Source organism: Fundulus heteroclitus, chromosome 21, assembly GCF_011125445.2.
Source record: "Fundulus heteroclitus isolate FHET01 chromosome 21, MU-UCD_Fhet_4.1, whole genome shotgun sequence".
Lineage (NCBI taxonomy): Eukaryota > Metazoa > Chordata > Actinopteri > Cyprinodontiformes > Fundulidae > Fundulus > Fundulus heteroclitus.
In genome coordinates, this window is record NC_046381.1 from 13,656,326 (window position 1) to 13,669,367 (window position 13,042).

The 13,042-nt window shown below is 40.5% G+C and overlaps 1 protein-coding gene and 1 long non-coding RNA gene across 2 annotated transcripts; one reads left to right on the plus strand and one right to left on the minus strand.

Moving 5' to 3' along the window:
- Positions 1-1,920: 1,920 nt before the first annotated feature.
- cry-dash (cryptochrome DASH) lies at positions 1,921-12,583 on the minus strand. Its single transcript, XM_012880191.3, has 14 exons — positions 12,399-12,583; positions 10,367-10,539; positions 9,078-9,171; positions 7,405-7,535; positions 7,144-7,292; positions 6,188-6,276; positions 6,030-6,103; positions 5,863-5,952; positions 4,820-4,899; positions 4,679-4,738; positions 4,397-4,554; positions 4,169-4,288; positions 3,854-4,030; positions 1,921-3,440 (listed from the first exon to the last, which is right to left on the minus strand). The coding sequence occupies exons 1-14, from the start codon at positions 12,459-12,461 to the stop codon at positions 3,333-3,335; spliced, it is 1,566 nt and encodes a 521-aa protein (XP_012735645.2). The 5' UTR covers positions 12,462-12,583; the 3' UTR covers positions 1,921-3,332.
- Positions 9,590-10,345, plus strand: LOC118556807. Its single transcript, XR_004927378.1, has 2 exons — positions 9,590-9,998; positions 10,071-10,345. It is a non-coding gene; the product is annotated as an uncharacterized LOC118556807 (long non-coding RNA).
- Positions 12,584-13,042: the final 459 nt, after the last annotated feature.

Below are 13,042 nucleotides of genomic sequence, written 5' to 3' on the forward strand. Positions count from 1 at the left end.
GTTTGGTGATAGAGAGGATAGGTGGGTGAGAAAATCGGCAAACTCTGTTAAAAAGGCACTATTCGGTTTTGGGGGGCGGTAGACAGCAGCAATGATGGTTGGAGTTGGGCCAGACAGCTTGCATGTGACACAGTTTTATGAAATAATGAAGACCACAATGTTTAGATTTAACAAATTGATCATATTCATAACACATTCACACACACGCACACACACATATATATATATATATATATATGTGTATATATATATATATATGTGTGTGTGTGTGTGTGTGTGTATTTATTGCAGCACAGGAATGAGGCATCTTCTCTGATCCACGTTCACAATAACAGAACTCAACTTTTTTCTGCCACATACATTATGGCGGTGACGTTGACGTGCGAACCTGCGCCCTATGACGCGTCTACGTATATATGTCTGTGATTTTACCAGCTGCAATTCATTATAGTTCTGGGGTCCGTTCTTCGTACGTTGCTTAAAACATCCAAGATCAAATGACACATCCAAGATGATTTCATCCGGCTAATCATGATCCGGCTAATTGGGTTCTTCGAACACACCTGTTGTTTATGATTAGTATGGCTGGATTGAGTAATCTGAGACAACTGCGCGTTCATGCGTTTGTTTAAAAGGGGAGATGTGTCGATAGTAGAAACAATGATCAGCAGCGCTGCTATTGGCTGTTCAGCATGGCCAAAGAACGCCCACCGTTTTTCTCCCAGCAGAACAAGAGCTTGGAGGGTTATGATGAATTTGAGTCATTAATTAAAACACCTCAAAATCTGTTAAAGCCAGGAGAGAGGGCCGGCAAAAAGCAGCAGACAAATTAATGCGTAAATACTGTCCATGGTAGATGTTTCTATCACATTCTACAGCATGAATTTTTGCATTTTATTAATTTGATATTATTTGTTCTTTTATATCAGAGCCTCCACGGGACCCACTAGAACATGGGGACAAGTAAAAGTGAAATACAATAATATTCTACAAAATGGTAGCCTTTAATTATTACACTTTATTTTAAAAAGGCACTTGTTATGTCAAGAGATCCAAATTTCAGTGTCATTCCTTAGAGACGGGAAGTAAAGGACACGTGCAAACTGGGAATTTTAACAAAAAAAAATCTTTATCCATAAAAAATGAAAATCTTCCTTTTCCAAGTCATCCACAGTTTACACAGTAAAACTGTATTGCTCCGTGTCTAGATAATCCGTCCATAGTTTTTTTTCTAATACAATATATGGCTCGACAGGAAGCAAGCCTTTCAAAGTAAAACTAAACTTCACAATAAAATGGCCCGAACAACTCTTCTTACTGAATATGATAAAAATAAAAAGCAAACCATCATACAAATCACTTAAATATTTTCTATTTATGGCTCCAACACCACTTTTTCCTCTTTAAAAGCCACTGTTAAATGATGTGTTTGTCTGTTTATAACAGCCACCAAGAAAAAATCTCTACTGTCGCGCTGCGCTAAAGGATCCTGTCTATTGCGCAATACGTGATTAATTCGAAAAACTATTCGAAAAATTATTCTTGCACCTTCCGCAACAGGTTGCAGTCGTAAAAATGGACATGGCTGCGACAGACTTCTCCATCTCCTCCGCTTCTAAAGCTGCGATCTAATCTTGTTTACATGAAATAAGCCTGCTCTCGAGCAGGCTTAAACTGGCGCACATGTTGCTATGACAACAAGTGCAGGAAGTCTTTCGAAGAACCAAACGATCCAAGATCATGCCAAATTGTCAACAATGAAATCCTGCTAACTGAGTTAGCGACGTACGAAGAACGGACCCCTGGTCCTCCTTCATATAAGCCAATAAAAACAATAACGCTTTGAGTCACTTTTTTTTATTCCCATAGAATAATAATAAAAAATAAAAAAAATCACTGTTTCTCCCATATTTATTCAAATTACAGCATCAAATAAGTCATGTTGCTTAAAAAAAAAAAAAGATCCATGTTGCATGTTCTCCTGGCTGTAACAGTCAAAGGCAAGAGGAAAACAGTAAGAAAAAGAGAAAATGAGCAGCAAAAAGGTGCAACGTGTGGCACATGATGCATCACGCAAATCTATCCAGGCCCCTTCAACTGTTGCCCTTTGTCGCGTTACAACCTCGAACATCTGTGCATTCTGTGTGATGGAGCAACAAAAAAGGAGCACGCAGTTAACTGAAAATAAAATAATGCCATGGTTTCCAAAGTCTATGCAAATCTGAAAAGTGTGGCATGCAATTTTATTCAGGAATCCCCTAAAAAAAAAAAAAATTGTTGCGCTACAATTGCAGCTGCAGGTACTCGGTTGCCTCTCAATCAGCTTTTCATATCTAAAGACTAAAATTGTTGCACATTCTGCTACTCTACCGCATTGCTCAAGCGCAGTCAGGCAGTCTACTTTCAAATAAGTTTTTTAATCTGGACTTTGATTGGGTCTTTCTAACGCGTTAACTCGCTTTGATTGAAACCACTCCACTGTTGTTCTGCGTGTTTGTTTGGGGCCAGTGCCTTAGTGGAAGTCAAACCTCGTACCTAGGACAGTTTTCAGCAGGCTGTTTTGTAGGACTGCTCTGTGTTTGGCTACATCCACCTTCCCATCCCAAAAATCCCAGCTGAAGTAAAGCATTCCTCGGACATGATGCCACCACCATGTTCCTCCACCCTCAGGGTCTTCCATGCAAGCCAAAAAGGTTGGCTTGTGGGAAACTGCACATGAGACTTGTTTTGGCTTTCAACAGCAGCTTTCTTACAGCTTAAGACATAAAATAAGACTAAATAAAGACAACAAAGGCATAACAAAGACTAGATATGTACAGTAAACGACAGTTCTGTTAACTTCTCCCACCTGAGGGGTGTTTTTTTCTGCAGCTCCACCAGACTTACCATAGACATTATGCTTCTCTGATTAACACTCTCCTCCTCAAGGCAGTCAGTTTAGATGGACGGCCATGTTTTATTTGCCTCTGAAGGAAATTACCTTTTTTTTTTGAAGATTGTCTACATGAAGAAGGCCAAATAAATATAAACGCACACCACATTTTTAATATTTCCCTTTAAAAAAAAAAATAATAAAACCAAAAAAAAAAAAACATGTTATCTATGTGTTGGTCTGTCATATAAAATCTTAATAAAATACATTGATGAGATCAAGTTTGAGAGGTATGAATACCTTTGCAAGGCATTGCAAGTTTCAGTTCAGCTTTCAGTAGAAAAGAAACTTCTGTTTTTAGCCGTGTGAACATTTACGCCGTGTGCGACACCCGATCTGCACATAGACTCAGAATTTACACCTCAGGAGCCTCCGCCTCAGGAGTCTGCAGCGAGATGCCTCACAGGTCTTTACTCCTGGAGAAATAGAAGTCGATGCCTCTGTCTCGATGCTGCTTGGGAGTGTGAGACGGGCCTTTCTTTCCTCTTGTCGATGGTCCTGCGCCGCTCTGAAAAAAATAACAGCAAAAATAATTTTATATCTAATCAAATGTAAAAATCAAGTTTCGGACCTTCACATTTTTTACAACACAAATTCCACAGTTTTGACGACTAGAAACCCCGACTTTGCATTAATATAATACAATGTTAGGCGTGTATGGATAAAAACAAAGGCAAAAAAGTGATATTATCCAGCATCAAATTGATGATTTTTTTTTAGAAATTTATTTTTGTGAGGATTAAAATGACTTGTGTCACAGTAAAACATCCGTAACTTTCTTTTTTTTTTTAAATAATCTTCATAAAGACTCCATACATTTACTGATTCATCTACTTTCTTTCCCTCACTGTCGTCTGCAGCGCTTTTAGACAAGCCTCTTTCGCTCCTAGTTCCCACTTCCCCTTTCTCCCTTGCACCCACCGGTTTCTTGCTGAAGTGTCGGCTCCACTCAGGCGCAGTGACCACAGGGCTTGGGTACGTCTCGCCGAGCGACACGCCGGCGTTCGACAGTGCAGCCGAGCTCAGGTTCCAGGGCGTGTGCACGTCTGCCCCTCTGATGGAGCCCAACTCTGGGACCCACCGGCGCACGTACTCCCCCTGAAGCAGGAGAATTTATCAAAGGGGGAAAAAAAAGCCAGAAAATAAAAAACAGGTTTTCCAACTAATGTTTGTGACTGCAAAACAGTTTGTTGATTTAATTTTGGTGAATTAAATCAACTTCTTTTAAAAACATACGTTGCTGTCGTAGTCAAGGGCTTGTTTGATCATGTTGAACTTCCTGTTCTCTCTGGGGTCATTTCCTATACCAGCGCTGTAAAGCCAGTTCCCGTAATTGCTGCAGACATCATGATCAATCTTTGCAAAAATAAAAAAAAAAATAATAAAAAAATAAAAATAATAAGTCAAAAGTTAAAACATGCACAATATTTTGTGGTTAAATAAAGCGACTGATGATAAACGTACCAGCAGATATTCAAACCACTCGGCTCCCAGTCTCCAGTCTAGGCCCAGATCCTTCGTGAGGAAGCTTGCCACGTTTTGGCGCCCCCTGTTGGACATGAACCCTGTCTGCGCCAGCTCTCTCATGTTGGCGTCCACGAAGGGCACCCCCGTGCGGCCCTCTGTAAGGGAAAATGTGCCAAACGCACGACCGCACACGCACAAAGATAAAAACAAATATTGCTTAAGGGAATTTGTTTAAGTGAAACTCTGATTTATGATCGTCTACATGTTGTGAACTCCAACCTTTCCACGCGTCAAACAGCTTGGTGTCCATCTTCCATGGAACAGACTTTCCTTGGAGTCCTAAATGTAACGAGTAGTAAAGTTTGCTTAGATTCCCTGACTAAATTCAGAGCATCAATAACAGAGTGTTTCCAGTTTTACCTTTGACCTGAAACATTTTGTTTCCGTATTTAATGCCGACGAACTTGAAGTAGTCCCTCCACAAAAGTTCAAATATGACCCTGCAAAACAAACAAAGATCATCAAAGGATCCTGACCAGGTTTAGTTCAGTTGTTTGATAGGAACAAGTGTGCACACGCTACAACATTTATAGCCACGGTTAATTAGCAATGTCCGTCCCTAGAAGGGCCTTTAAACAACAAAAAGTTTGTATTCAGGCTGACTTATGCTGCCTTGCAAAAGCGTCCCTTAAAGTTTCCACCATTCTCACTTTACAACTACAAAAAAAAGAAAATGATACCTAATTTTTAAATTGTTTATCAAATAAACATCTAAATCTGTGGTGTGCATTTGCATTCAGCCCCCTTTACGCTGATACCCATGAATAAAAACAAATATTTTGTAAATGCAGAACCCGTGTTTCCACCCAATCAGGCCGTTAAGAGCCTCTTTAATCCAACGGATCTGTGAAGGCCTCAGAGGTCTGGCGGAGAACATCAGTGAACAAACAGCATCATGCAGGCCGAGGAGCACAGCAGACAAGTCAGGGAGGAAGTTGTGAAGAACTTTATAAGCAGGGTCGGGTTAAAAAACAAGATTATAGCCTTTAACAATAACTAATCTAAATTAAAAGACCTTCTGCAAAGCTACCAACAAATGGCCGTCCAATTAAACTGACATACGGGGCAAGCTAACAGCAAAGAGGCCTATTGCAACTCTGGAGGAGCTGCAGAGATTCACAGCAGAACTTTTGACCACCAGGCAAAACGTCGCTGCTTGGAGGAAAACTGGCAACACACAATCGCTACGGCAAGACACGGTGATGGCGGCATTGTGCTGTGGGATCACTTTTCTATAAGTCTGTGGTTGTAATGTGACAAAAAGCGAAAGCCTTTAAGCGCTATGAATACTTTTGCAAGGTACGGTATCAGACTGACGTATGGGAAAAAAGAAGAAAAAAAAAACAATGCGATTACCGCGTATTCGCTTCTTAACTAGCATGGGTACCAGTGTGCATACTGACCAGTAGGTGCTCTGGTTGGCTGTCCGCTCCCTCTCGTACTTTTTGACCTGATGGTAAATGTACCTCGGAGAGACGCATCCCAGAGCCAGCCTGCACAGCGCCAACGCGGCATCGTTAGAAACGTGTCAGAGGAGCAGCGGGTGAAACAAAAGCCAGCGTTTTCTCACCACGGGGAAAACTTCGTGGAGTAATCCACCCCGATCAAGCCGTTACGAGTCTCTTTGTAAGTCGCCACAGCGTCCTACAAACATGGGAGGGAACCGTCAGACCTCTTAAATTGTTTAAAAGCGGATTCGTACGGTTCTGTAGCGCGGGTTGCACTCACGGTGTCCCAGAAATAGTGTTTGAGTCTGGCCAGGGCGGCACTTTCCCCACCGGAGCAGGGGAAAGCTGAGCGAGGGTCACTCGCAGGCTCTGAACGAATAAACAGAGAGTCCGTTTCAGCAGCATGAACATTCCCCCGGCGTGTATTAAAAACACAACGAGCCAGAAAAGCCCAATTACAGAGAGGGGAAGCCAGCTGATCCACACATTCGCTGGCTTTTAAGGAAAAGAGGAAGGCTGAAAATGTGGATTTAGTTACGAATAGAAGCACACATATGATAAATGTGCAGAAGCACTGCAAAAAGGGAACTAAAAGTAAGTAAAATTTTCTTGAAATTAGTGTATTTTTCCTTGATTAGAGCAGGTAAAAATTACTATTTCCCAATGGAATAAGTAGTTTTACCACTAAAATAAGATTATTAGCTATCCTGCACTTGAAATAAGATGGAGATGAATTGTTATTATTTTAAGTGCAAAAAACTCATTCCATTGGCAAATAGTCTTATTTAGCTGCTCAAATCAAGGAAAAATACACTAATTTCAATGATATTTTGCTTACTTTTAGTTCCCTTTTTGCAGCGAGTGTGTGGTGTTAGTAGTATAAGGTAAAGCTTGGTTTGCTAGAAGGAATTGGGAGGACAGGAGTTAAACAGATGCACTGAAAAAACAGAACTAAAAATAAGTCAAATTATCTTGAAATGAGTGTATTTGTCCTTGATTTGAGCAGGTAAATAAGATGATTTGCCAATGGAATGAGTATTTTGACCCCTAAAATAAGATAATGAGATATTCTGCCCTCTAAATAAGATAATGGAGATGAGTTGTTCCTATTTTAAGTGCAAAAACCTCATTCCATTGGCAAATCTGCTCAAATCAAGGACAAATACATTAATTTCAAGGAAATTTGACTTATTTTTTGTTTCGTTTTTGCAAGTGTGCAGCGTTCCCGTCATTCACCAGTCTGCTGCAGGTCCTCCGCCGTGGGGATAGCTCCTTCCTCCAGCCCCGGGGGAAGTGGACTCAGCCTCTCGGGGGTGGGCAGCGTGGGCCTCACCCGGCTCTGGCTCTCCACCGCCTTTCTGAACTCTGTGTACACGTCGGGCAGCCTGCGACCGCGGGAGCCGTGAAAAAAAGTTTTAAAGAACTTCCTTCGGCTACGCAAGCGTCCCCAGCCAGAGACCGGATTCCTTTTATTTGCTTTTACCCGTCGGCCCGCACCTGGATATGTGGGGAAAGGGCAGATCTTCTCTGTGGTAGAGCGTGGAGCCCCAACAGGTGTGAACTTTCACCTTCAGCTGGGCACAGACCTCCTTCAGCTTTTTCTCCACGGTCAGCTCTTCTGAAGCAACCTGGAATTGAACACACGGAGGCAGAAATGGCTTTTTAATCACCAAACCATCTCACTGATGCCTTACGAAAGTATTCATACGTCATTTAGTTATGTCACAACCACTGACTTCAGTGTATTTTAATAGGAATTAAAGTGACAGGTCAAGGCAAAGTAGCACATTATTCTGAAGTGGAAGGAAAGTACACGTGGTTTAAAGTTAGTATTTACCTTTTTATTATTTGAAAAGTGCAGCCCCAGCTTTCTGCATCTACTGACTAAAATCGTCTTCTTTTGCAAAATAGTCCGAACTCGTCCGACTGAATGTCTGCTGTGAACTTTGAACACCTGTGAGGGATTTTCATTTGGATTTAGGTCTGGACTTTGACTGGTCCATTCAAACACACACTGCAAAAACAGAACTAGAAATAAATAAAATGTTCTTAAAATCAGTGTATTTTTCCCTTGATTTGAGCAGGTAAACCAGATGATTTGCCAATGGAATAAGATTTTTGGACTTAAAAGAGGAAAAAATTATCTCCAACATCTTATTTCAAGTGCAGTATATCTAATTATCTTATTTTAGGGGACAAAATACTTATTCCATTGGCAGATGATCTTATTTCCCTGCTCAAATGAAGCTAACTAAGAATATTTTACTTATATTTAGATCCGTTTTTGCAGTGCATGGATAGGATTTTGTTTTCTAAACAAGCTACTGCCTCTCTGGCTGTGCGTTTAGGGTCCAGCTGGAGGGTGAATCTCTGCACCAGTCTCCCGTCTTTTGCAGATTTTAAAATGTTTTATTTCACGACCGCCTTGCACTTGGCTCCATCCGTCTTCCCATCGACTCTCACCATCTTCTCTGTCCCTGCTGAAAAAGGCCGCCACCACCACCACCGAGTTTAACGGAGGAGATAGTGTCCAGGGAAATGTGCATCTTCATTTTTTTTACTCCATGCAGTGTTTTTGCATTGAGGCAATTTTATCAGAGCGCCTTCGTCAACGCTTGCTGTGTCCACTACAAGGCTGTGGCCAGAAAAGGGTCTTTCTTGCTTCCTCACTTCCATAAACGTTGTCTTGGCAACAGACTGAACCACCTGAGCTGTCGATCTCTGCAGCTCCTCCAGGATCACCTTCACTGCTTCGCTGAATAATGCTCTCCCTGATGCAAGCGAGGTAAGCCTCGTCTTTGTACGTTTGCAGTAGTGCTTGAACCTGCTTTAAGTTCCTCCTCAACCTTATACCTGACCTACGGTGTCCATTGGTGTTCGTGTTTGTTCTCCAACAAACCTCTGAGGCCTCCACTGATCAGCTGAGTTTATTATACAGAGCTGCATTACCCAGATGGATTCTATTCAGGAGTTGGACGACACATTTTATTCAGGGGTTTCAGGCTACAGAAGGCTAAACGCCTACATCCACATGGCTATTTTTTGTTTTCTATATGCAAAAAATGAAATTGAAAACCATGCATTATTTTCCTCCCACTTCATAATTAAGCACTGCTTTATGTTGGCCAAACACATAAAAGCCATTGTAGCTGCAGAGAACATCATGGTACCTCTTCATGGAAAGCCACACTGCTAACGGAGCCGAGCTGCTTGATGAGGTCAGCGACCACCTCCTCCGGCTTACCCTTCCTCACCACCAGATTGCTGTCACACACACACGCACACACACACACACACAAAAAGACAAAAACACACATGGATCACAGTTGGCAAGATGCCACGCAGCTGCATCCTGGGCAGAGGGGGAAAAGTGATGCGAACAATGTGTCCAGCAGCAATGTTATGTCCAGGTGTATCCTGCTCCTGTTAAAAAAAATTTGTTGATGCAATCCTAGAAAGCTATGAACACTTTTCTGCACACGGCGTGACTTCGAATGAAGTAAAGCAACCATCTGAAGTCAAATAAACAGGGTTCTTAGGCATCTTTCCTGTAAAGGTTGCAGACTTTTCTAGGCCCGAACGTGCTGGAGGTCTTTTTGAAATATAAAAAACACAAAAAGTTCACTATGAGTTTAGGGCAGATACTTCGAGGGTGTTTAGTCCTGAAACAAGGAGGGAAGGAAACAAGGCAAGAACCAAAGATGGAAGGATACTTGAGGTATGAAATAAGGAAGGAAAGAAAGAAATCAGTAAAGATACAAAAAAGGAAAGTAAACAAGCAAGGACACAAGGAATGAAGAAAAGATGGAAGGTTACTTGAGGTACGAAATGAGTAAAAGAGGAAGGTAGGAAGGAAACAAGCAAGGACACAAGGAATGAAGGAAAGATGGAAGGTTACTTGAGGTACAAAATGAGTAAAAGAGGAAGGTAGGGAGGAAACAAGCAAGGACACAAGGAATGAAGGAAAGATGGAAGGTTACTTGAGGTACGAAATGAGTAAAAGAGGAAGGTAGGAAGAAAACAAGCAAGGACACAAGGAATGAAGGAAAGATGGAAGGTTACTTGAGGTACGAAATGAGTAAAAGAGGAAGGTAGGAAGCAAGGACACAAGGAATGAAGGAAAGATGGAAGGTTACTTGAGGTACGAAATGAGTAAAAGGAAGGTAGGAAGGAAACAAGCAAGGACACAAGGAATGAAGGAAAGATGGAAGGTTACTTGAGGTAAGAAATGAGTAAGGAAGGAAGGGGAGGACGACTTGAAGGGAGGAAATAAGGAAGGACACCAGTGAAGGAAATAAGGAAGGACACAAAGAGGAAAGTTATAGAGCTTACAGAGGAAGGGAGGAATCGAAGAAAGAAGGGAATGAGGGGAGACATTGTAATTTTCCATACGTTTCCAGACCAGGAACGACAAATAAACCTCCAGCGCTGATAAAAATCACGCGAGACAGTAACCAACCTGCCCTTGGTGAGCAGCGTGGCTCTGAGGTCTCGGAGGCTCTCTAGCAGGAAGCGCAGTCGGAAAGGCCCCGTCTTTGGCATGTTGAAGTTGTACGTTCCCACATAATGTCTCGGGTCGAAGCAGTACAGAGGGACGATGTGCTCCGCGTTTCTCTGAGCCCAGTGGAAGAGCTGCAATCAAAGAGCACCATGTCAGGGTGGCTGCACGTCGGGAGAAAAGGACCCAAAACACATAGAACACCACGTTTAATTAAAGCATGTCTGTTGGTATTTAAAACACAAAATAAAATAAAAAAAGAGACATTTATTTTTTGTTTGCATGGTTAAAAGAAGGCTACTACACTTATGCTTCACTTCCAATGGAGAAAGACCGTTGGCAAAGATTTCCATTCGGTCCGTCGGTCCATCCGCAACTCAGATTACTTAATTAACCCGAGGTTCTCGTTTCTGGACTGCAGCAGAAAGACAAAGTACCTGGAGAGAACCCATGCATGCACAGAAGGAACATGCAGACTCTATACAGAAATGCCTCAGGTTGGGATTCAAACCTCAGGTCACAAGCAGAATAGCATAAAGGTAAAATTATTCTGTTCAACTTGCACAACTAATACGGTTTACAGAAGCTGTTCACATATAATTTTAGTTTTTGTCCATGTATCAACATAATTAACATATGTGATGGAAAACATCATTACATCTGCAAGAGGTCTAACTGTAATAGTTCTTCCTATGTAAAATTTGTCCTAAATCTGACTGGAATAATCAATATGTTGGAATAACTGGAGTAATATTTACTGTTTTAAAAGCAATCAGATCATATTTCTGTTTTTCAATAAAATGATTTGAAAATTTTGCTCAGTAATAAACAGAAGTTCACATTTCATCCCATTTAAACTTTTATGTAAAGTAATTAAGAGTAAACATCCAAACCAAAACACCTTTGCAGAATGTGCACTTAAACTGCACATTATCTATAAAGTTATCACAAACTGACACCTATACATTTAAAAACACCTGAAACTAGAGAATGTGTGTTTATTATTATTATTATTATTATTATTATTATTATTATTATTATTATTATTATTATTATTATTATTATTATTAATATGGTAAATTATTTCAAACTTGAAAAAGAGCCACTTAACATCCAAAAGGGGCAAACAGGAGTAATTTATGCAATCTACTCTCGGTATAACTCCTACATTGAAGATAGTATGTAGTGGTGCAACTTTTCCCCCCACTAATAAAAGTACACTGCTAATAAAAGCACAAGTTAGTAGTAAGAAGTCAGCATTTATATTGATGTCTGCAGGATTTCTTAAAATATAACTTAAAATGCTTGATTGGAGACAGAAAATCATTTTTGTGCCTTTGGTTGGATGACATTACAAAAGGCCCTCAGAGCCAGCACCCTCTAGTGGCCAGGATCCTTATGTAAAACAGTTTTATTCTCAGTATCGTGTTTTCTGTTTGAATGGAAATTGAAAAAAAAAAAAATGAACCCAAACTAATGAAATCTGTCAGTTCCAGTCTTTCCTGGCTCTCTTTACAAACTGCTTTTAAGTGTTTATGGTTGCCATATTTCCCTGAAACCCACATTGTAAACATATATTCAAAAGGACTGACCAATAGCCTTCTGTGACGTCATCAGTTGGATGTGCGTGTTCCGAGTAGGTAGATTTTTATCTTAATTAAAAATATACCAAAAACAGCAAAACTACCCCAGAAAAGTTGTTCTATTGAAACAACGTTCGATGTAGAAAAGTTTTGACTTGTAGCTTTAACTTTGAAGAGGAGGCTTTTATTCTGAAGGACATTGCGCCGGAAGTAAATGGTTTAATTCCTTGTGTAATTTGATGCCGTTTCAAATGTTGAGACTGTGCTAAATTCCCCTGTAAATGCAGAAAAAATATATTACGTAAAATTCTCAAACAGATATCAGCTAGAATTTAATTTTGCTTCGCATCTTAAAAACAAGCTTGAAAACTTAATATCGCCACATTGTTGTTGCGGATTTGCGTTCTTACCTCGTTGTCGTGAAGGCGCAGGTCGGTTCTTAGCAAACATATCACAGTACGAGAGGCGGACATTGCAGTTTAGTTAACAGAGGAGCTCAAATTTGATCTCAAATAATAAAAAAAAAAAACATTAAAGCGCCAGTCCGACCGGGAGAGCTGCGTCGGTACGAGGCTGTAACTGAGGTTGGTGCTGATGCGTTCACGGTCACGTTTCCAGGCACGACGTTACAAAACCTCCGCTTTTATAAGTTTTCTAGTGAGGCTTTTATAAGTTGTCTAATGAGGAGCGTCAATGTTAGGCAGCTGTTCTAATAAATCTTTCTGTATGGATCTACCTGAGAAGGTTTATTTAACTTTTTTGACCGCGATTTAAAGATTAACGAGCTGTTAAATACAATGTTATGCATTTTTTTTATTTGTCTCAGGTGAAATATTTCCCCATGTGGTAGTCCTGAAAGACGAATACAAAGCCAGAAAAAATCATTCCTTTTTAAAATTACTACAAAATACAGTAAACTTTTTTTTTTTTTTTACGACATACTCATTTCTTTCCCTAAAACTGTATTTTAGAAGGGATTTGCTTTTAGATATTTTGCTGTAAAACGTCTCTCTTTTCTGAAAACTAAATTAAATTACTTTAACTAATTTACTCA

Bases quoted from the DNA above. Each gene is read 5' to 3' on its own strand.
- cry-dash (XM_012880191.3), bottom strand. From the start codon at position 12,461: ATGTCCGCCTCTCGTACTGTGATATGTTTGCTAAGAACCGACCTGCGC. The intron at 6,104-6,187 runs GTGAGTGCAACC...CCATGTTTGTAG, and splicing joins AACACTATTTCTGGGACACC to GACGCTGTGGCGACTTACAA. The intron at 3,441-3,853 runs GTGGGTGCAAGG...TATTTTTTTCAG, and splicing joins GACACTTCAGCAAGAAACCG to AGCGGCGCAGGACCATCGAC.